At 32.9% G+C, this 22,208-nt stretch overlaps 1 protein-coding gene and 1 long non-coding RNA gene across 2 annotated transcripts; both read left to right on the plus strand.

Moving 5' to 3' along the window:
- Window positions 1-1,282: 1,282 nt before the first annotated feature.
- LOC135150645 (uncharacterized) lies at window positions 1,283-5,744 on the plus strand. Its single transcript, XR_010288855.1, has 2 exons — window positions 1,283-2,590; window positions 5,415-5,744. It is a non-coding gene; the product is annotated as an uncharacterized LOC135150645 (long non-coding RNA).
- Window positions 5,745-12,984: 7,240 nt separating this feature from the next.
- On the plus strand, window positions 12,985-21,226 carry LOC135150646 (lysine-specific demethylase JMJ17-like). Its single transcript, XM_064087360.1, has 6 exons — window positions 12,985-13,131; window positions 13,309-13,408; window positions 19,426-19,510; window positions 20,010-20,079; window positions 20,170-20,237; window positions 20,527-21,226. Exons 1-6 carry the CDS (start codon window positions 13,103-13,105, stop codon window positions 20,577-20,579), a joined length of 405 nt encoding a protein of 134 aa, XP_063943430.1. The 5' UTR covers window positions 12,985-13,102; the 3' UTR covers window positions 20,580-21,226.
- Window positions 21,227-22,208: the final 982 nt, after the last annotated feature.

A 22,208-nucleotide genomic window follows, 5' to 3' on the forward strand; every position in this document is an offset into this window, starting at 1 on the left:
TAGTTTCTTAAAATCCCAGTAAATAGGACCTAATGTGCTCAACCACTGAATTCCAAGGACCATATCACAACTACCCAAGGGAATCAACATAGCCTTTGCTGAAAATTGCTTATCACTCATTCCCCAACTGAACTTTGTACACAGCTATGTACAACTGATACTATTCCCATCTGCCACAGCTATAGATTGTGGAGAAATCTTCTTAACCTCAATATTCAGAGTACTAGCCAACTCTTCATCTAAGAAATTGTGAGTACTCCCAGAATCAACTAAGATGTGTAATGGTTTCCCATTGACCAATCCTCTAACCCTCATAGTCTGATAAGTGTGATTTCCAGCTAAAGCATTGACAGAGATACAGGGTTCCAACTGCAATTCAGCCTCCTCCATGTCACACTCACTAACCTCAGATCCGGGAACTTCAACAGTGAACAACTGAGCCTCCCTAAACTTACATTTATGCCCTTTTTCATACCTTTGATCACAGAAATAGCATAAACCTTTTGCCATCTTTTCAGCCCTAATATTTGCAGGAATATATGTGTTATTTCTTCCTGAGTTCTGAACCTTTTGAGGTACTGCAGACACATTATTGCTGGTAGCACTTTGGCTGGTGGAAGGAGTAGGCAAAAGTGGTGGTTTAGTATTTGCTAACAAAGGTGTAGACCAAGTCTTAGTCTGATTATTACTAAATTGTTTCCCTGGTTTACTCAACTGCAAAGATTCCTCCTGTAATCTTGCATAGTCAATAGCTTCAGTAATTGAAGATGGTTTAAAGGCTTTAACAAAGGGTTTGAGAGCAGGTTTAAGGCCCCCAATAAAGCTATCCAAGATATATCCCTCAGGCAAAACATGATTACTTTGCAACATGATTGATCTTAAATTCTCAAATTCATCTACATAAGTTTCAAGATTATCTTGCTGCTGTAGCTTATTGAATTGCTCCACAATATTAACCCCAGATTCATCCCTAAATCTCCCAGTTACATCCACAATGAATTCATCCCAACTCACAAATCTTCTACCAGAAAGATAGCTAGTTACCCACCCCTCAGCCTTATCAGTCATATGTAAAGAAGCTATATCGACTTTTTGATCATCAGGTATTTTACACAGCTCAAAATATTTCCCACACTTCTTGATCCACGTTCTTGTACTAGTGCCATTGAACTTTGGAAATTCCAATTTGGGAGTAAAATGTAAAGCTCGAACAGAATGATTACCTGTTTCACTTCCATTTCTGTTGTAATATCCCATATTATTAAATTCAGATTTGCTTATTATAAATCTATTTGTCTAGATATTATTGTTGTCTCTAGTTGAATATTGATGTGATTATGTGAATAGTTGTATGTGATTATGCTTATTTGTGGATTAATATGGATTATACTAATTATGCGTCCTCCTTTTTTCTCTGATTCCGAGGACGGAATCCCTATAAGGAGGGTAGATTGTAATGACCCGGATTTTTAAAAATATTTTTATTAGTATTAAAAGTGATTTTCTTATAAAGAAGGAATAAGATTTAATATTTATTCCAGTTTAATGAGTTTTCAAAATTTTATATTAAACTCCGGGTTATTGTGTTACTGATAAATGATTATATTTTTAAAACTGATTTTCATATATTGTTTCGAAAATTCTAGATGATTATTATGTGAATATATGTGTGATGTGAGTAAGTGGTATTGGTGGATTTGTTGGTTAATTAATTGTGGTTAATAACGGATATTATATGATTAATACATGAATTTTGTGAATATTGTACTATCTGGTTTATTTAATTGACCGCTCATATGTGCTCGGATTTGAGATATTTCAATTTCTATATAATCAGGATAAAATGTAGTTTATTTGGATATTTTGTATCGATTTATGGAATGTTAGATGATTTTATAATCGATTTACAGATTTAATTGCGTATATTTGTATTTATTTATTAATTATTTGATCTTTTTGGAAACCGTCCACTCGTGACGGAGCAACGATTTTATTCCCGAAAGTTTCGAGAAAACTCACCTTTAGCCTAATTTGAATATTCCGGACAGTTTTCGTGTTTTGACTTTTTCGATCCGGAGTACGGTTTTACTCGGAGTCGGTCCGGCGGAGTTTTGCGGGTATCTTAATTGTTGATAATTATCCAGTTTGTCTCGATAAGCGTGAAACGAGATATTTTGATTATTATATTCATCCTTATCTTGTAATAATTGCAATGGGACCCGCAGACCAATAATTGAGTTAAAAAGCCCCGTTTTGATGATTATCTCGAAAACCAGTACCGATTGGACCCCGCTTTATTAATATAAAGCTATTAAATACGTATTTTCATGTCATATACGATCCAAAGGGGTACCAATTATTGGTAAATATAAATAGACCTTTCTAGAGCTTATTTTCACCCGTAAAATCATTTCACCACTTTCTCTGCACCAATATCGAGAGAAACCGAGCGGTGTTCTTCGTGTTCTTCATAATCAAACAAGGATTTGAAGGTGTTATTGGAATCCGATGGAGGCGTATGAATAGTCAAAACGAAGCTCTCGACGCGTAGAATATAGTATAATCAATCATAACACTGCAGATTCATCAGGTGATTTTACATGATTTTTACAAAATTCGAATTATTATGATTTAAATAGTGGATTTTTGCAAACGTGTTTGTTTGATTGTTTTGATGATTCCATGTTGTAGTACATGTTTTTCTCGTCGTTTTGGTATATTATATGTTGAATTTTGAGTCCAGGATCATATAGAAAAAGGGGTTTGATTATCGAAGCTTGTTCTTGAATGTTCTTGGAAGATTATGAATATTTTCAATTGAAAATTGGGCGTTTCTTCCTTACTGATTCTGGGTAGAAATTGAAGCTACTGGAACGTTCAGGAGGATGAGGGGATGGTGTACGTGTGATCAGATGTGGTGTGGAGTGCCGGGAAGTCGGCCGCCGGAGTTTCGAAAGAAACTCGCCTCCGGCGAGTTTAACGTTACAATTCCGGCGAACTCCCACGGTTTTTGGCGTTTTCGAGTGCATGTACAAGTTCTTGGCAGTGGTTAGGATGATTCTGGAGATTCTGGGAGGCAGTGGTGGCCTCTGTGGCCGTCTCCGACGAGTTGGGGTGGCGGCGGCGGCAAATTGCCGTTTGTACCCCCAACTTTTGGAGATGGTGACTTTGAGTCACCCGGGTTTTCATTCTTTCAAAACAAACCCTGATAGTTTCAGTTTTTACAAATTAGACCCTGTGACAAAGTTTTAAAATCTTACAGAATAAACCTTTTCATTTTGAAAATGTTTTTAATTATTTTGATTTTCAAAAATAGTTTTTAATTATTTCTTTATTTAAAAATAAATCTAATTTGATTTATTAATTAATTTTAATTAGTAATTAATTATTTTAATTGGTCAATTAATTTAAATATTAATTGATTAATTGTTTTAATTAATTATTAATTGATTTTAATTGATTAATTAATTGGATTTAATTATTCTTTTTGATTTAAAAATTCTGAAAAATAGTTTCGAGCTTTAAAATATTTTTTCCAAATTATTTTCAAGGCTCGATAATTGTTTATGAATGATTTCAAGTCCAATTTCAAGTATTTGAGACTTGATTATTTATCCGAAAAGTGATTCTTTTATCGATTTTAATTCCGAAAAATGTTTAAAAATTCTGGAAAATTCCCGAAAAATCATTTTTAACCCAAGAATTGATTTGACATCCCTTGGGGTGGGAAACTTGGTGTGTAATGAGTTGTTTGCTATCGGTGTGATATATTGTATGACGATAGGGGAGTCAGGAAACGGTTTTGGTCATAACTTTTGACTCGTAATTCAAAATGGAGTGAAACGAAAAAGAGATTAAAGTTTATAAAGTCTATTTTATTATGACATAATGATATGATGGAGTCGAGAATGTGAATAATTGTTGTTAAATGTGCAGAATGTGATTATATGTTATTTGATTGCTATTAATCGATGATTACGTGATATATATGTTTATTCTCGATATTATATACATGATAAATGATTTGAATGACATAGTGTCATGACTTGACTGATATTGGATAAGAACATATGGATTATAGGAATTGAAATTGGTTGATTGGTTGTTGATTGAGAATAGGTTGACAGGTGGATAGTCGTATAAATAGACGAGACGATGTCGGATTTTCGATAGGATTCATATGATAAGTGATTGGTAATATGTTATGTGGAATATGATTTGACTATATGGTAGAGTCAAAGCATGATTATGTGTTAAGTGATATTTGATAGGTTTAAAAGGGTATATAAGTGGGTGTCGATATACGTGATATGTATATGCGATAAATCGATTAGTGACTATAGTATTATCTTATTCTCGTAAAGGATTTGGACGAGACGTGTACGCTCGAAGACGTCAGAAAGTCGAAATGGTATTGCAAAGCGAATAATGGATGAATCGAGTAAGCGAAGCGATGTGGCGAATAGAGTACGGCTAGAGATGGTCTAGAAATTATGATATGGATAGATTGTGGAAATGGAAAGATGAGATAGAGATGTGAGACTGGAGTCAGATTTAAGGCAAGTATCCTAAACCTTTCTCTTGGATATATTGCAAATATTCTGATCCATTCCTTTGGTATATGTTTCAAGTATTCATACCTTTCTTTTCAATGTTCGAAAGTGCGAGTATTCTGAACCATTCTTTCTAATCTTCAAGTTTCTAAAGAATTTCCGTTTTACAAATTAATTCGAAGTTCAGATTGTCATTGAAGCATGTGTTGCTCAGTGATAGTTAGAGCTTTGAATGAATTGGGATCTTCTTGATTATTCAACCCGCCATTGTCATGCTGGTTTAGCAGGCTAAATTCAGTTGCTTAGCCGATAATGGAGGATACTGAATAGTTGAGGATTTCCTGAACTGTGATTTATGAAATGATGGATCATGATTTATGAATAGATTATTATCAAAGTTTGAATTGAAATTATTCTGTTGTTGATGATATTTATGATGATGTTCTGTTAATTTACATTGGCTTCTTGAATTGAATTAGAGAATTGGATTATTGTTTTTATATAAACCTGTGGACCAGATTCGTGGTCATGTAAGGCCAATGAGTGCCTTGGATCCAGTGATAGAGCATGGCGGGGCCTGCTCGGGGTTAGTGCGGAACTGATCAGCTGCCTAACCTTGGTTTTAATTAAAATGTGATAGTCCAATTCAATAATTCTTTGGAAAGATTGAATTTCTCAGTTTAAATGCTGCAAGGTATTGTAAATCATTCTATACAATACCATGAACTCATGAACTCAGGTTGAATCCTCTTATATCTTGAACTCGTGAACTTCTATTATATCATTTCAGAACTATCATTGTTTATTATTACTTGCTGAGCATTGTTGCTCACCCTTGCTATTCTTTTCTAACCATTTCAGAAAGGCTTAAAGATGAGATGATTGATTGAGATTGTGAGTAAGGCTAATGCTAGGCGAGGAGACAGAGTTGAGGATCCAGTGGTCGAGGAGTGTTCAGGAAAGTTGATGAGGTTGGTGCAAGCTGTAATAGTTGACAGTGATTCTTCTTATCGAAGATGATCTGATTTGGTAAGAGATGTTGTGTAATAATAGTGGTAGATTCTAATTTCAATACTGTAACCTGGATGCGATCCTGTTGCTTTTAGGGGGTTTAAATGTTCTCTTTCGAATCAGTTATTAAAGTTTAAATGTTCTCTTGAAATTCTCCTATTATGGCTTTCAAGTTTGAAATTCAGGTTTTGAAATCATTCGATTTATGTTCTCATTCAAATCTTTTATTAAATGTTTTCAGGTTTTAAATTCTCTGATTTTATTATCTAAAAATAAATAAAAAAAAAAAAAAAATTTACAGGTTTTCGAAAGGGTTTTAAAAAGGTTTTTATGTGGTGACGTCAGAATCCAGACCCCCGGATTCCTGGACCGTCACATCTGTGCTCTCTGTTAGTTGCATCTGAATCTTGTCTTTGCTTCTGTAATTCCGTAATTGCTTGTACCAATTTCTCCAATGTATCCTCCACATTTCTGTTTTGCGTATCTTGCCGTTTTGCGAACAACTCAAATTTATGATCGATTGATTTGATTTGCTCGTCCATGGCAGCTGCTTTCCTTGTATGAGCCAGAATTGTGTTTAAGAACTTCTATCAAACAGTTTATATGCCTTCACGAAAGCTGTGTAAATCAGTTTAGCAGAGTATTAATGGCCCCCGGAAAGATGCTCTGATACCAATGTTACAGTAACTATTCACCTATTTACGAATACTACTACAACTACCAAGAACTAATCAATATTTCACAAGAGGAAGATGAGACATGGCAGAAGAGAAGATGAGATGACAAGAACAACTTGATATATTTCAGAATGAATATGTGTTGTTGTAACTTCCTCACTTATACTAATTCTATTACAACCGAAAACGCATCCTGTAACTAACTTGAAACTCCAGTAACTAATAACAGTTTGTTTCCCGCCAACAATCTCCACTAGTATTTCACAGTAATGTAAATGTTATCATGGCAGAAGAGAAGATGAGATGACAAGAACAACTTGATATATTTCAGAATGAATATGTGTTGTTGTAACTTCCTCACTTATACTAATTCTATTACAACCGAAAACGCATCCTGTAACTAACTTGAAACTCCAGTAACTAATAACAGTTTGTTTCCCGCCAACAATCTCCACTAGTATTTCACAGTAATGTAAATGTTATAGTGCCTACTATAACATGATAATTTTATGTGACCCGACGGATACCCGATTCATTCCGATATGTTTGGATTTTTCCGAACCCATTATTTTGGATTGGATCCAGATTCAGCACCTTTTTTTGGATCTGGTTTTGGATCTTAAGTATAGCGAATCGATACCTGACCCAAAATTGAAATTCGTTCTAATCCCTATCCGAACCTGAAACGTGAAAAAACCCGATAGCATATACATATATATAATACATATATGTCATGAATCATTAAAGAAATTAATATCTTACACAATTTTATAATAATAATAATAATAATACATGACTGATATACATTAAATAATCGAATCTAATAATTATAATGGGTAAGTTGGATAATTGTTGATAATTAAATTTAACACATTTGACACTAATATTAAACAACATAAATCAATCAATCAATATACTTATATAAAGGAGAAGCGAGGGGCGTGTAGGTGGCGCCTCTCACATCGCTCCGTCGTTTTACTAATTTTCTGGAATTTTTGGATGAAAAATATCAAAAATTAGAACTATCTTTTTCAGTTTCGGGTATATTAGAAGCACGTTTCAGAATCTGATTTTGTTTCAGATTATTTAATGGAATATGGTGATAGTTCTTTTGCTTGATTTATAACTCGGTGATGCCGTTCTTCTGCAACGATAAGTGAAGTCTGTTTATATAGTATTAAAAAAATAAATGTTGTTGCAAGCAAAGGTAGTTATAGATCGCTATGAGGGAGTCGACAAATTGAAACTGGGGAAAAGAATATAGTCTTGACATTATATTGATGGATGATATCAATAAATTAACTAATATTTGTTTTGTTCATCGGATATGTTGTTGTTAATTTTTATATGATTTACTTTGTATACAGGAAAATATGGTGGAGAAGCGAGGGGCGTGTAGGTGGCGCCTCTCACATCGCTCCGTTCTATTTTTTTAATTTTCTGGAATTTTTGGATGAAAATTATCAAAAATTAGAAATACCTTTTTTAGTTTCGGGTATATTAGAAGCAAGTTTCATAATCTGATTTTGTTTCCGATTATTTATAGAATATAGTAACTTGAAAGTTTTAATCTGATTTTGTTTCAGATTATTTAATTATGGTAAAGAGTAGCGCACAAGTCTCTCTGTACTTATAAATACCCCATATAGATAGTAAGGTTTTGGATCATCTAAACACAACCTCCTCTCTCTCAATAATACAACCTCACGGAATTTAGTTAGATGTTTTTGTGCACAATCAATCAAAAAAAATTGGCGGAAGGTGACAATGTAAGAACATAATTACTTTTCATGATTATTTTTCAAAAAAAAAACACAAATAAAATTAAGATTCGTCGTACTTTAAATTGTTAATTACTTGTATAAATTTATTTTCATTTTTTCACCATGAATTATAGTCCAATTTTGCAATTTTATATATTAGTATTGGTATTACATCAAAAATTTTATAATATAAAATTTATTTTATCCTACAAATATTAATTTTGAAACGTTAATATAGTTTTTATAGACAGCCACAAAAATATTTTATAATACAAATATTAATATTGAATCATTAATATAATTTTTATAGGCCGCCGCAACGCGCGGCTTCTCAACAAGTAATTATATAGAGTACTATTTTTTGCGGTTACACACACGTACACATCAGGAGTTAGTCGCATCCCACCGACATTTAGGAAAACCAAAACCTCTACAATAATCCTTTGTTAGCTATTACTTTTCTATTCCTCGATCGTATTAAAAAAAACTTTTTACCTATCATATTGTTAAAATAATATAAATTTATTTATTTTTAAATAATTATGGTTATAAGATCCGAATTAAACCTGAACCCGAACCGAAATAAAAAAAAATCCGACTGATCGGATTTGGATAATATTCATCTTCAATATCCAGGCCCGAACCGAAACATAACGGATCAGATTTATATCTTAGGAAACCCAAACTGATTTGACCGGTTGACTTCCCTACCAAACACATAGTAATTGATTATTTTGTTATTCCTACTTCAGAGCAGCTATGGATGATCTATTTACTAAGGCTTTTCTTCCAATCAGTTGTGGTTTTTACTCTCCAAGTTAGGTGTTTGCAATTTGTTCAAACTCCTAACTTGAAGGGTATGTTAAGCTACTAAGTTCACATGCTGATGAGGGGTCAGGTAGACACAGCAGAGATGTCAACTGTCATACTCCCTCCGTCCCTCTCATTTCTTTACAGTTACTATTTTGGGATGTCCCTCTCATTTCTTTACATTACCATAAATAGTAAGTTTTTTCAATCATTACACCCACTATCTTCCCCCACTATCTCATATTTAACAATAAAAACTACTATTACACCCACTACTTTCCTCCACTATCTCAAATCTATTATTAAATATTGATGGGTCCCACCACTTTACCCACTTTTCATCTAAATTTACTCATTTTTCATACATTGTCTTGGTCTCCGTGTCCCCCTCCAATGTAAACAATTGAGGGGGACGGAGGGAGTAACAAAATAGTCACAATATAATAATTATAGCTAGAAATTCAGTTAATTAGATAGTTAGTCTCGTTTTTTGTATATATCTATAGATGTGAGACTGTTATATAAAGATAAAAGTGTGTAGAAACCCAAGGTCATTTTCACTCCATACTTGTAAATACATCATCTCTTTAGTTTTGGTTTTTGAGTAAAAGCTTCAATTTGTGACAAACTAGATTTTGGAGATGTGTATTGATCGGAGATAATTTTCAAGAATGGAGGTTAACATGAGTGTATTGATCTTTTCTTTTAATTTATCTCATCTTGGTGAAACTACATGATGTTAACCCTCATTTATCTGACGCCTATAACTCCTTTCCACAAATTTGAGGCGGAGACAACACATGGCTATAAAATATTTTGTTCTCTTACTAAAGTTTCAAGTTGGGTGCATTTGCCATCAAATTGCATAATAATTTTTGTTTAAATTACAAAAATGTAATTCAATATATAAAATATTGTTAAATGATTTTGCGTATATATCAAAATAACGTATTAAAGACCGTGTGAATAAAAATATTATACTTATTAAAATACATATTTTATTCCTTCTTTGAGAAAAATTAAATGAGATGCACACTATTCTTTATCGAGTAATTTACACTTTGCACCCCATAAGTTTAAACGTTTTTCTGATTTGGTCTCCAACAAAATTTCTTGTCAAAACGCACCCTAATGTCTAAAAAACGCTTTAATATGCACCCATTTGACCATATTCCGTCAAGTTGACTGTTAAAATTAACGGCTGCAAGGGTAAAACAGTGATTTTGTATTGAAAAAATCAGTAGAAGGAAGTCTACAAAATTACTGTTTACCTCTGCAGCCGTTAACTTTAACAGTTAACTTGACGAAATATGATCAAAGGGGTGGATATCGAAGCGCTTTTTAAATATTAGGGTGCGTATTGACAAGAAATTTTGTTCGAGAACAAATCGAAAAAACGTTTAAACTTATGGGGTGCAAAGTGTAAATTATTCTTCTTTATCGAGTAATTTATATTAATTCGTAATTGTTATTTCTCTAGAACCTTTCTTGCTTTTCACATTGTTATATAAACCATTCTCTCAGTTTTCATTTCACACAATTGTCCCATTCTCACCTCTTTTTTTCCGTCTGAAACTCCAAATCTCTCTTACCTCTTCCCCCATATTTGACAAATCAGATCTTTCTTGAGACATTGATTCGTTGTATGAATGTTACTCTTTTATAGAGTCCAATTAATCACAGACGCCACAAGAATTTATACAAGAAATCTAGTACAGATTTGTTCCGGTTTTTGTTTCTTTTAACCTTATTTTCCTTGCTATGCTTACAAATTAAACTGCTTGAACTTTCGAATTTGCCTGATTCCAATTAGTAAGTAATTGTCGAATTCATGTTTTCAATTTACTTTTGTTTGGATAGATTTAGTATTCTATAAAAAATTTGGATTTGAGAATTTTCGTCCCAATTTTTGATATTTACTGTGTGCAATAAACATTATCTTGGTATATTTACATGAGAGCTTTGAGGTAGGAAATTTTCATCGCATTTTGATACAAGTCTTTTGTAAAATTCTTATATTGCATATAATATATTTTAATTATCCTTGAAATTTTATATCATATTAATGATTGATCATAATTTTTTGTTTTGATTTCAGTTTACGCATATTTGGAACACTAGAGGAAATAATGAAGAAAATGCTCCAACTCGGTTTAGTATCCACAAACATATATCCAACCGGTATTTTATCCTTATTTATTCATTTAGTTGCAGGATATATTTATTTTACTAATTTAACTGTTTTATTATAAAATATGGTATTAGTTATTAATTTCAATTTTGTGTAGTAACTTAGTTAAAAGTGTTCCATGTGCTACCTGTATCCATGATTTTAATTAGTCATACAATTATGTTTTTATCTTTAAAAATACAATACTGGATAGAACATATAATGGATTCATGCCTTTCCAAGTGTTTTAATTTAATTATACTAGCCTTCAACCCGTGCTTCTGGATTATATAGTTCATAATTTTTTATTTATAATTTAAATTTTAACATCATTTTATTAATATTTTAATATTAATGATTTGAAAATTTTAATTAAATTATACTAACCAACGGATTATATTTTCTCACAAAAATTTAGTTCTTACAATTTAATATCTATTTATAAATATTTTACAATTATTAATATGAGATAATTTATTATTCAATTAATTTTAAATCAGATTTTTCATATTTCGTATATCTTCAAATGTATAAAAAAAAAGATATTTGTCGTATAAATTAGAGTTAGAAAACGTTACATAATGATTAGTGTTTGTATTGAAATAGAACATGTTAGAGTTAAAAAAAAAGTTATATAAAAGGTTCTTGTTAATTCAAAATTATATATATATAATTTTATTTTTAACATCATACAAAGTGCTATTGAGATATTGGGCGGAAGCTGGTCATGGATGGTGGGAGTTGCATTTTTTTTATGAAATAAAATTATATGATAATGTATTATCATGAGTGTTTTCAGTATTTAAAATTGTTTAACAATATAAGAATATAAGAGTAATAGACATCCACATGTTGTAGCTATAGTTGCACAGAGAGTACTAAACCAAAAATTATAACTAAAATTTTCGACTACAAATTATAGGTATGTTGGTTTATTATAGTATAGTATAGTATAGATATTTGCTAGCAATTTTAAAGGGATCTTTTTAAAAATACCCATCTGTAAAATTATTTTTTTAAAAATACTACCATCTTTTTCATTGTTTTTAAAAATACCTTTTCATAAATTTTTTTTTTCAAAAATACGATTTGCAACCTTTGCAACCTCATTTGCAACCTTGGGCGGCGCAGCCGTAAAAGTTGCAAATGAGGTTGCAAAAGTTGCAAATAAAAATGAAAATGAGGTTGCAAAAGTTGCAAATGAGGTTGCAAATAAAAATGGAAAGTTGCAACAGTTGCAACTGCAATTGCAACTAGTTCAACTGAAAACTGTAAGTTGCAAAAGTTGCAAATGAGGTTGCAAAAGTTGCAAATGAGGTTGCAAATGAAGTTGCAACTGCAGTTGCAACTGTAGTTGCAAAAGTTGCAACTGCAGTCAAAAGTTGCAAATGAGGTTGCAAAAGTTGCAACTGCAGTTGCAACTTTTGCAACTACAGTTGCAACTAAATGCAACTGAAAACTGTAAGTAACAACAGATGTATGGTGTGCCCCTGGCGGGGCCATTAGATTACAATAGAATCAACTGAATGCAACCATATGCAACTGAATACAACCATATGCAACCATATATGCAATTACAAATCCTGATTTCAAGTTCCAGTTTTCAAATGTCGTTTTCGACCTCATTTTCGGAATCGATATATATATATATATATATATATATATATCGATTCCGAAAATGAGGTCGAAAACGACATTTGAAAACTGGAACTTGAAATCAGGAATTTGGTTGCATATGAAGTTGCAAAAGAGGTTGCAAGGCAGCTGGCGCCGCCTGGAGTTGCAGATGAGGTTGCAAAAGTTGCAAACAGTATTTTTGAAAAAAAGATTTTATGAAAAGGTATTTTTAAAAAGAATTCTGGAAGGTAGTATTTTTGTAAATAATTAAAGAAAGGGTAGGTAGTTTTGTAGATTTCCCAATTTTAAAATACACAGTATTATTTAGCCATATTTAGGTGTTTACTTTTGGCTAATATTTCTGGGACAAAGGAAGAAAGATATTGTCTGGCATGGTAATTAAATGTACTTTGTAGACACCGGAGCCTCTTCTATTTCCATCATTCAGGATCAGCTGCCTCAACCCGGCCTCTTAGGTGCGGCTGCTATAGGGTCGGTCCTATGGAGAGATTCACAGGATATGCGCTAAGGTATTATTAACTATAGTGATTAGTGAAAATTTTCAGGACATCTGTTGCTATTATTAGTGAGTACTTGTTGGCATGCAGGATTCATGACACCAGATGAGAAGAAGCAACACAATGCTTGTTTATTTTATTAATCAGGACATCTTTTTCTAATTTCATGAAATACTTGTTGGAATGCAGGATCCATGGAGCAACAGTTGCAGAAATGCCCCTCATTGCTACATGCAGTAGATATCGACGGCAGGGAATGTGTTGCCACCTTATGAATGTCATTGAAGAGGTAGTAATTATTCTATTTGACTACATGGAACGAATTTACCATAGAACTCTAGCATATGCACTGATAAATAAAGAAGGTACATATCACATCACCTATGATTGAAATACATTTGTTCTGACTTTAATTGTAAGGTAAATTTTTCATGAAATGGAAATTTATGTCTACCACGCCCTTTTGGCTTAAAATAAAATCCTCCAATGTATAAAACAAGGGATGAGGTTAAGTTCTTGGGTTGACAGTACGTAGTGCTAAGACTGTAATAGGAAACTTTGATCTTTAACATGCTGGGCAGTTGACACTGCGACCTTATCCGTCATTTAAAAATATTAAGTTGCCACATAGTAAGATTAATTTAAGATGTGTTTGGGAATATGCACTTTATTTCAAATTTTGGACTTCAAATGATATAGTTTTAGGAGTCATTTCAAATTCTCAGCTTTATACTATTATTCACCGGATCCTTTTTAAGTAAAATCAAAACTCCAGATTCTGCCGATGTTAATTAAGGAGAGGATTATATCTACACAAATCCTATCTTCAGCCCCATGTTGATGATATTGATCTTCTAATTAAATATCCACCTCTAGATGACATAGCTCTAAATTCTCGAGCAAGAGAGATTGATGGCATGCCATTGAAGAAAATGGCAGGTCAGAAATCTTTATTGAGCTGTATCATGTTTTATTACATTCAGAATATTGTATTGTTGTCAAAAGGTTCGTAAGAAACTTCACCGAGCACATCTTCGAAAAACAATGTATGAGGTTCATATTTTAGATTTTTTTTTTTGTACATGATAGATAAAAATAATGAAAAAAGGTGAAAACAAGTATTGTGTATTAGGCTTTCCCACTAGAACAAAAATTAAATCAGACAATAGTAATTAATACTAATTAGACAAAGTCGCATAGAAAAGTGTTGCCCCAAATCAAGACAGCTTATTTTCATCCTCGAAAAATCATTGTTTAACATGGGTATTGGACAACAGTTAAAAACCTATTGTCTAGTAAATTCAATAAGACAACCACATTTTTAGAATGGTATCGTGTAATAGATCTTTTAAGTTTTATCCATTCGATATGTGAGAATCTGTAAACTGAGTGTTATCTCTTTTTTTTGGGTTGGCACTCACAGATAGTGATTTTTGTGTCACAGCCACCTGCAGATGGCATTTACAGTTCAGCCTCCTCCCCAATCGAGTTACCAGGGTATGGTCTTACAAGTCATGGTATTGATCCTCATCATAATGGAGTCTTCAAGTGTTTGTTTCCCCTTCTTTTCCTCTCTTTCGACTCTCAACATTTCAAGCTCTCTTTCTTTATAACATATGGTTCTTTCATCCTTCCGTGCCTTCTCCTGTGCCCAGGCCCTCCGCTCCTTAACTTGTCCTTCAAGATCCTTAACTTGTTGAAGCAAATCTGTGATCATCTCATCTCTTTGATCCTGCACATACTCAATGTTCTTATCAGGGTTCAAATCACAAATTTTATCCATCATTGAACTGCCCGCGTTTTGCCATTTTAGCATCTGGTTGCTGCTCATTTTGCTCTACTACAGCTTCTGTTTCACTTATAGATCCAGTCGACCAATTAGCACTTAAGAAAGAAGCATTTCCGCCAGCACTAGCTTTAGTGTGTGAGTTTATAAAGTCTCCCTTGTATCCCCCAGAAAATGCAGCAGCATTCTGATTCAGTAAATCGTTCACTGAAGGATCAAGATTAAGATCATTTAATATGAGATAAAGCATAGCATCCCCTTTGCAGTCTGGAAACACTGTAACTGAAGAAGAACTAGACGACTCTGAGGCTAATATCGACTGTGTTGTTTAACACTCTCCAAATTTGTGTAGACAAATTGTTTATTTATCTTTCTAGATTTCACTTTATCATTTGAATACCTCATAATTAATATCTATTGCATATTTATTCATTTACTTCATTAACTTGTAAAATACTTCTTGTATTCATAAAAAGCATTGTCTCATAAAACTGAAACAATGATCGATTTCTTGTTACAAAACCATTGTCCAGTAAAATGACCTATAAAACAATGATGAAACAGAAACAATTATCCGAACAATAACTGAAACAAACCACTACTAAAAACAACTCAACAATTTGGCATTTCACTAGCATTAGATTAAGAAACAGTCTAAGCATGTTTGCCAAAAAGTCTTGATACAATTCAAAGGAACATAAACAATCCGAAGCACATTTGCTACAGATAAATAATATAACCCACAAGGACACAGAAAATACAACTCAAAACTTTTCATCAAGAAGATTAAATTTTTAAGCTTTGTTTACTCTGGCAATAACTTGCAACTGTATTAAGCTAGGGAATGACTTGCCCTTCTACAAGAATTTCTCTGCTTGCACATCATCTATTTGTACCTTGAAGATGTGTTGCATCAGCAGCTGTAGTATGTGCATCCACTGCAGGGCCGGGCCTGAGATTCCAGGTGCCCTGTGCAAAATTATGCACACGTATCTTAAACTTTCTCCCTTTCTTTACAATAGAATTTTGTAAAAAGATGCAGATTAGTGCCAATATTTCATACTCTGATTCATATGTCTTAGAATTGTGTCCTTTAATTTTAACCACATGTTTTACACATGTTTGTGACTCTAGCTGCTGTTTCTTTTGATTCTTTCCTTCTTTTTCTGCTCTCTTCATCATATCATTCCTTTTGACTTGGAAGGTTCTAAAGTTACGAGTATAAGGCTTGCATTAATTATATGCACCTCATTACAGTTCCCACTTTTAATAGCATCGTTGGGTCTTCTGTAATGCATATTTCTTCGACCATTTATTCTTTGACGGTCTTGTTACCACTTTGACAAGTCATGGAAGAGGCTTAGGCTCAGGTGCAATGTTGTGAAATTACATGGCTTCTTTCCTTGTTCGAAGAACTACATATGCTGGTTCTTACACCTCTTTCACTATATTGTGACTAAAAGTGTGCTCTGCATATTGCTTCTTAAGTCTTCCATGAGCGAACTAAACAGTAGGCATGACAATTTTATCCGACCCAATGGATACCCGATCTGTTTGGATTTTTCCGAACCCGATTTTTTGGATTTGGATCCGGATTCGGATCTTTTTTTCAGAACTGAAAGAGTTTGGATCTGGATTTGGATCTTAAGTATAGCGAACCCTTTGACATCCCTACCAAACACATAGTAATTGATTATCATCTTATTCGACAAAAGGTCAAGTAAGATGTTATTGTTACTCACAGTGGCGGAACCAGAGGGGGGCTAGGGGATGCTAGAGCCTCCCCTAACCTCGAAAAAACAGTGTATATTTTGTTTCAGCCCCTGCTGAATTATTCATGTCAATATAATTTAGGGTACTTAGAGCGAGTTCAAAAGATGCCTTATAACATGTCCTAAGTCATAATTTAGGATATTTGATTAAAAAATGTTGATCCAACAATGTACTAGTGATGCCTTATATCATTAGGACAACCTCTTGAAGACTTATTTATAAGAGCAAGTCCAACAATGTCCAAGCAAGTGTCCTATATATATAATAAAAAATAATGTCCTAGTGATTTAGGACATCATTTTAATATAACAACTCCAACAATATGCCTTATAATTGTGCCTTATTATAATAAATTCTTATACATACTCTCTTTCTCTCTCTCTTTGGACTTACTTTTAGTCTAAATAGAGTCTGATTAACAAATGCATTCAAACAGATACACTCATAAGTCATACGCACACACTTGACACTACCCTAACTCAGATTCTCACTTGGAACTGGTTGCTTACGCTTTTTCGGAGGTCTACAGCTATTATGTGGCGTAAAAAAATCGTTATTCTATGAGTCAATTTTTTTTTCGACGCCACTGCTTACTACTGTATTTATGTTAATGCACTCTGAACAACGTTCTCTTTGAGGCTTTTTAACCAATCAATACCTGCAACCCAGAGAGATGACCGTCTCTCTTTGATGAATTTGGTATCGAGGTTCGGTATTCAAATTTCAATCAATCCTTTACGATCTCACTTTACTTCCAAATTTGAGCCCCCCCTAGATTTCATTCCTGGTCCCGCCACTGGTTACTCATCACATTCCAACTTCAGAGCAACAGGATGATCTATTTACTAAAGCTTTTCTTCCAATCAGTTGTGGTTTTTACTCTCCAAGTTTGGTGTTTGCAATTTGCAATATTTTAAGCTGCTAAGTTCACATGCTGATGAGGGCAGGGCAGCTATAGACACAGCAGAGATGCTAACTGTCACAACAAAATAGTCACAATTGAATAGTTATAGCTAGAAATTCAGTTAGATATATAGTTAATTAGTCTCATTTTTGTATATAGCTATAGATGTGAGACTGTCATATAAAGATAAAAGTGTGTAGAAACTCAAGGTCATTTTCACATATAACTGTAAATGCATCATCTCTTTACTTTTGGTTTTTGAGTAAAAGCTTCATTTTGTGGCAAACTAGGTTTTGGAGAAGTTCTCATGGATAGAGTGCAAACCAGGATGCAGGATACTTGTGCTAGTGGAATATTGTGTAATTTTTTTAGATAGTGTGAATAAGAGATTGATGCAATAGTAAGATCTACAATCAATGGTCTCATACGACATATATATGAGGCTGAGAGAACATCTCACTGAGTATGCTATTGTTGTTGTATACCTTTCATAATATAAGCATTTTACTAACACAAGAATTTATACATTTACTAACACATTTCCACATAATATGAGCAAGTGATGAAGCTGTATATACAAAACTCTAATGTTTATGCTGGATAAAACCTTAACTAATTAAGTATATCAAAAATATACCATTCTAGCTATATGAGGCATTCTTTTACTTCACACGCTCTATTATCTTCTTTCCTTCTTTAGACAAACCAACTCATTGGTTTGTTTAAATAGATTATTCGATGGAATTCAGTCAATTAAAAACTAGGGTTTGAAGGGAGAATGATTGGGGGTGAGATGGAGATAATTTTCAAGAATGGATGGAAAAATGAATGTATTGATCTTTTATTTTTATTCATCTCATCTTGGTGAAAACACACGATATTACCCCTCATTTATCTAACGCGTGTAACTCCTTTCCACAAATTTGAGGCGGAGACCACACATGACTATAAAATATTTGTTCTCTTACTAAAGGTTCCAAGTTGGGTACATCAACCATCAAATTGTTTAATTATTTTTGTTTAAATTACCAAAATGTAATTCAATATATCAAATATTTTTAAATGATTGTGCGTATATATCAAAATAACATATAAAAGACCGTGGTATACTTCTTAAAATACATTTTTTTACCATTCTTTGAGAAAAATTAAATGAGATGCAATTTAGGCTCATTATTCTTTATTACATATTTATATTAATTCGTAATTGTTATTTCTCTCGAACCTTCTTACTTTTCACATTGTTAAACATCTGTTCTTATATAAACCATTCTCACATTTTTCATTTCTCACAATTATCCCATTCTCACCTCTTTTTTGCCGTCTAAAACTCCAAATCCCTCTTAATCTTCCCTCATATTTAACAAATCAGATCTTTCTTGAGACATTGATTCTGTCTACAAATGTTACTCTTTCACTGAGTCCATATTAATCACAGACGCCACGAGAATTTATACAAGAGATCGAGTCCACATTTGTTCCGGTTTTTGTTTCATTTAACCCTATTTTTCCTTGCTATGCTTACAAAACTGCTAGAACTTTCGAATTGTCCTAATTCCAATGTAAGTGATTGTGAAATTCATGTTTTCAATTTACTTTTGTTTGTATAGATTTAGTTTTCTATAAAAAAAATTGGATCTGAGTATTTTCATCGTAATTTTTGATATCTACTGTGTGCAATAAACATTATATATTATACATGAGAGCTTTGAGGTAGGAAATTTTCATCGCTTTTTGATACAAGTCTTTTGTAAAATTCTTATATAGCATATAATATATTTAATTATCCTTGAAATTTTATATCGTATTAATCATTGATCATAATTTTTTGTTTTGATTTCAGTTTCACATATTTGGAACATTAGACGAGGAAATAATGAAGAAAATGCTCCAACTCGATTTAGGATCCGGAGACATATATTCAATCGGTAATTTATTCTTTATTTATTCATTCACTTGCACGATATATTTATCTTACCAATTTAACTATTTTATTGTAAAATATTGTATAGGTCTTAATTTCAATTCTTTGAATTAGTTTAGTTTAAAGTGTTGTCATGCCACTTGAATTGATAAAAATTTTATTACTCATGCAATTACATTTTTATATTTAAAAATATGTTGGATTATGACGGTATCAAGACTTTCTTAGTGTTTTAAATTATTTATCTCTTTTTGATAATAATTTTAAAATACCGTATTTAGTCATTGTTACTAATATTTTTGGGACAAAGGGATACGGGGAGTGTTATGTTTACTTCTCTTTGTGTCTTTACAATAGTAGTGTTATAATTGTTTCTAATTTGTTTATGGGCATTTCTTTTTAAATTTGAGTACGATCCAAACTCCATATTCTGCCGAATGGATCAAGGAGAAGATTATACACAAATCTTATCTACTTACTAGTTTTAGCGTGAATAAATGCAGTGAGTTATGCTAAGAAGACTACGGTCATGTCTCCGGAAGTAATTCTTAATGTTGGCATTCCTTGTTGCAGGTAACTGTTTTATGTCTATGCTCCATGTTTTTAATACTCTTCATTCTTCAACTTGTATGGAATTGTAGCTTTAATCTTTTGTGAAACCAGGCTGGTCCAAAATCCGGGAGAATTTGTTGTCACCTTTTCAAGGGCTTTCCACTCAGGTTACAGTCATGGTCAGACATCTTTTTACCTTGGATTTTGTTTTTAATATTATTATAGGTTTTTCTATGGTGTGCCCATTGACACACAATAAGCACAAAATTTGATGAATTTTTCTTATTTTGATTGGCTTACACTCTTTAATAAATAATGGACCCCGTGCATTTACAACAACCACGCACCAATCAAAATCATCCGAATTCATAGATTTTAGTGCTTAGCATGTGCATATGGGCACACACCAGACTAACCCTATTACTATATCTATACTTTATCTATCTTGACATTGATTAATGCACACAGGATTCAACTGTTCAGAAGCTTCAAATTGCCCAGACTTGGTTCTCTGCAAATGATTCTTTGGTTCTATCACTGTCAAAGTCATGAAAATCAGAATCTGGAACCTCCATTTTCTTCAACTCTTCTTCTTTGAGACCCTCTATAGCTGCATCATCCATATTATCTGCAGGTTTGTGTGTATGGTTATCCCTAGCTGATGCATTAAGTTCATTGAGCTTCTTAATGTCTGGCCATTACTTCCAGTAGGCATGTTATTCGCTGACACATTTTTGCAGCTATCACCAGTGTTTTCAACTAAGCTCAACCTTTTTTCATGTCTTATATGTGTACTTATGGGACCAGCGACAGGAGGCAAACAAAAGCCTGATTCCTTAAACTTTGTGCGAGGAACCTTCACGCTAGCTGAAATTGTTAGATCCTCCCCTTCATATGGTCTCTTTAAATTCACATGTGGCAAAATGAAACAACTGTGAATTTGAAACTTTCGTTAAGCCACTCGGGTTATTAATTTCCACAAGAAATAACACAGAAAATTCAGTTTCATTGGCTTAGCCAAAATCAAATGAATTGAATCTCAAGTATCCTATCTCAAATGAATTGAATCTCAATAAATACGTCTCTGTTACCAGGCCATTCACTGACACAAGTGTTTGTTGAAGATGAAATCCCTAATATTTTGTGTAATCATCACATCTCCTGAGACCTCCACCTCCAATTTTAGGTAATCTCATCAAGCTTATTCGTAGGTAACTCTAGAGTGTACTATAATCAATCTGTTCAAAAGCGTTATAATTTGAACAAGTGTACTAAGGAAACTCCAGCTTCAGTAGGCTGGTGTTTTCCAGTATCAGTGTTGAAACTGTTACCATTCACTGTTGTGTTGTGTTCTGTTCTGTTCTGTTCGCCAGAGTTTAGATCTCTTTCTTAGGACAAATAGCAGATTTTTTACTTTTTTAATAGATCGAAAGATTGAAGTTTGAAATACGATGACAGTGGTTTGTCGTTGATCTGTGTAATTATGAACCTTGTATATGATATTAATCTTGTTTTCTTAGATTATCACGAAGAATTAACTTTTGTATAGTCTTCTATCAAAGGAACTTCATTTGTTTCTTTCTGCTGACAAGAATAAAACTTAGATTGTATATGCATAACGACCCATCACACAGAAAATCATTGTCATTTGTCAATAATCAAATAATTAAATTGTAGCTCCGATTGAGCTCCCGGACTCTGTGAAGGGTTGAGTTTGACTATCACATGATTTCTTTGTCAGGCTGGCTAGTATATTGGAGTACAGAAACAAAATCTTTATGTTTTTGGGTAGAAAATTTTCATTAACCACTGAACATATTTACCTTTATTTTTATTGGAATCCTCAATATCAGTAAATTACAGGACAATTATCTACTAGATTCCAATTTCATTAAATTACAAGACAATTATCTACTAGCCTAAGCTTTGCAGATAATATTTCGAAGAAGCCAAACACAGCTAATTCTGGCGTTCTGGAATACTTAGATAAAAATATACAATAGGTTATGTCGAAGAAACGACACTTTGACATTTTTAAAGAACAAAACTTGACAGATAATAATTTATCCTCAACTAGTGCTCGTACGGCACTGTACTCGGCATTTCCATACAATACCTGGAATAAAAAATCAAATTTTTGTTGCTTCAAT

This window comes from Daucus carota, chromosome 2 (assembly GCF_001625215.2).
Source record: "Daucus carota subsp. sativus chromosome 2, DH1 v3.0, whole genome shotgun sequence".
Taxonomy (NCBI): Eukaryota; Viridiplantae; Streptophyta; class Magnoliopsida; order Apiales; family Apiaceae; genus Daucus; species Daucus carota.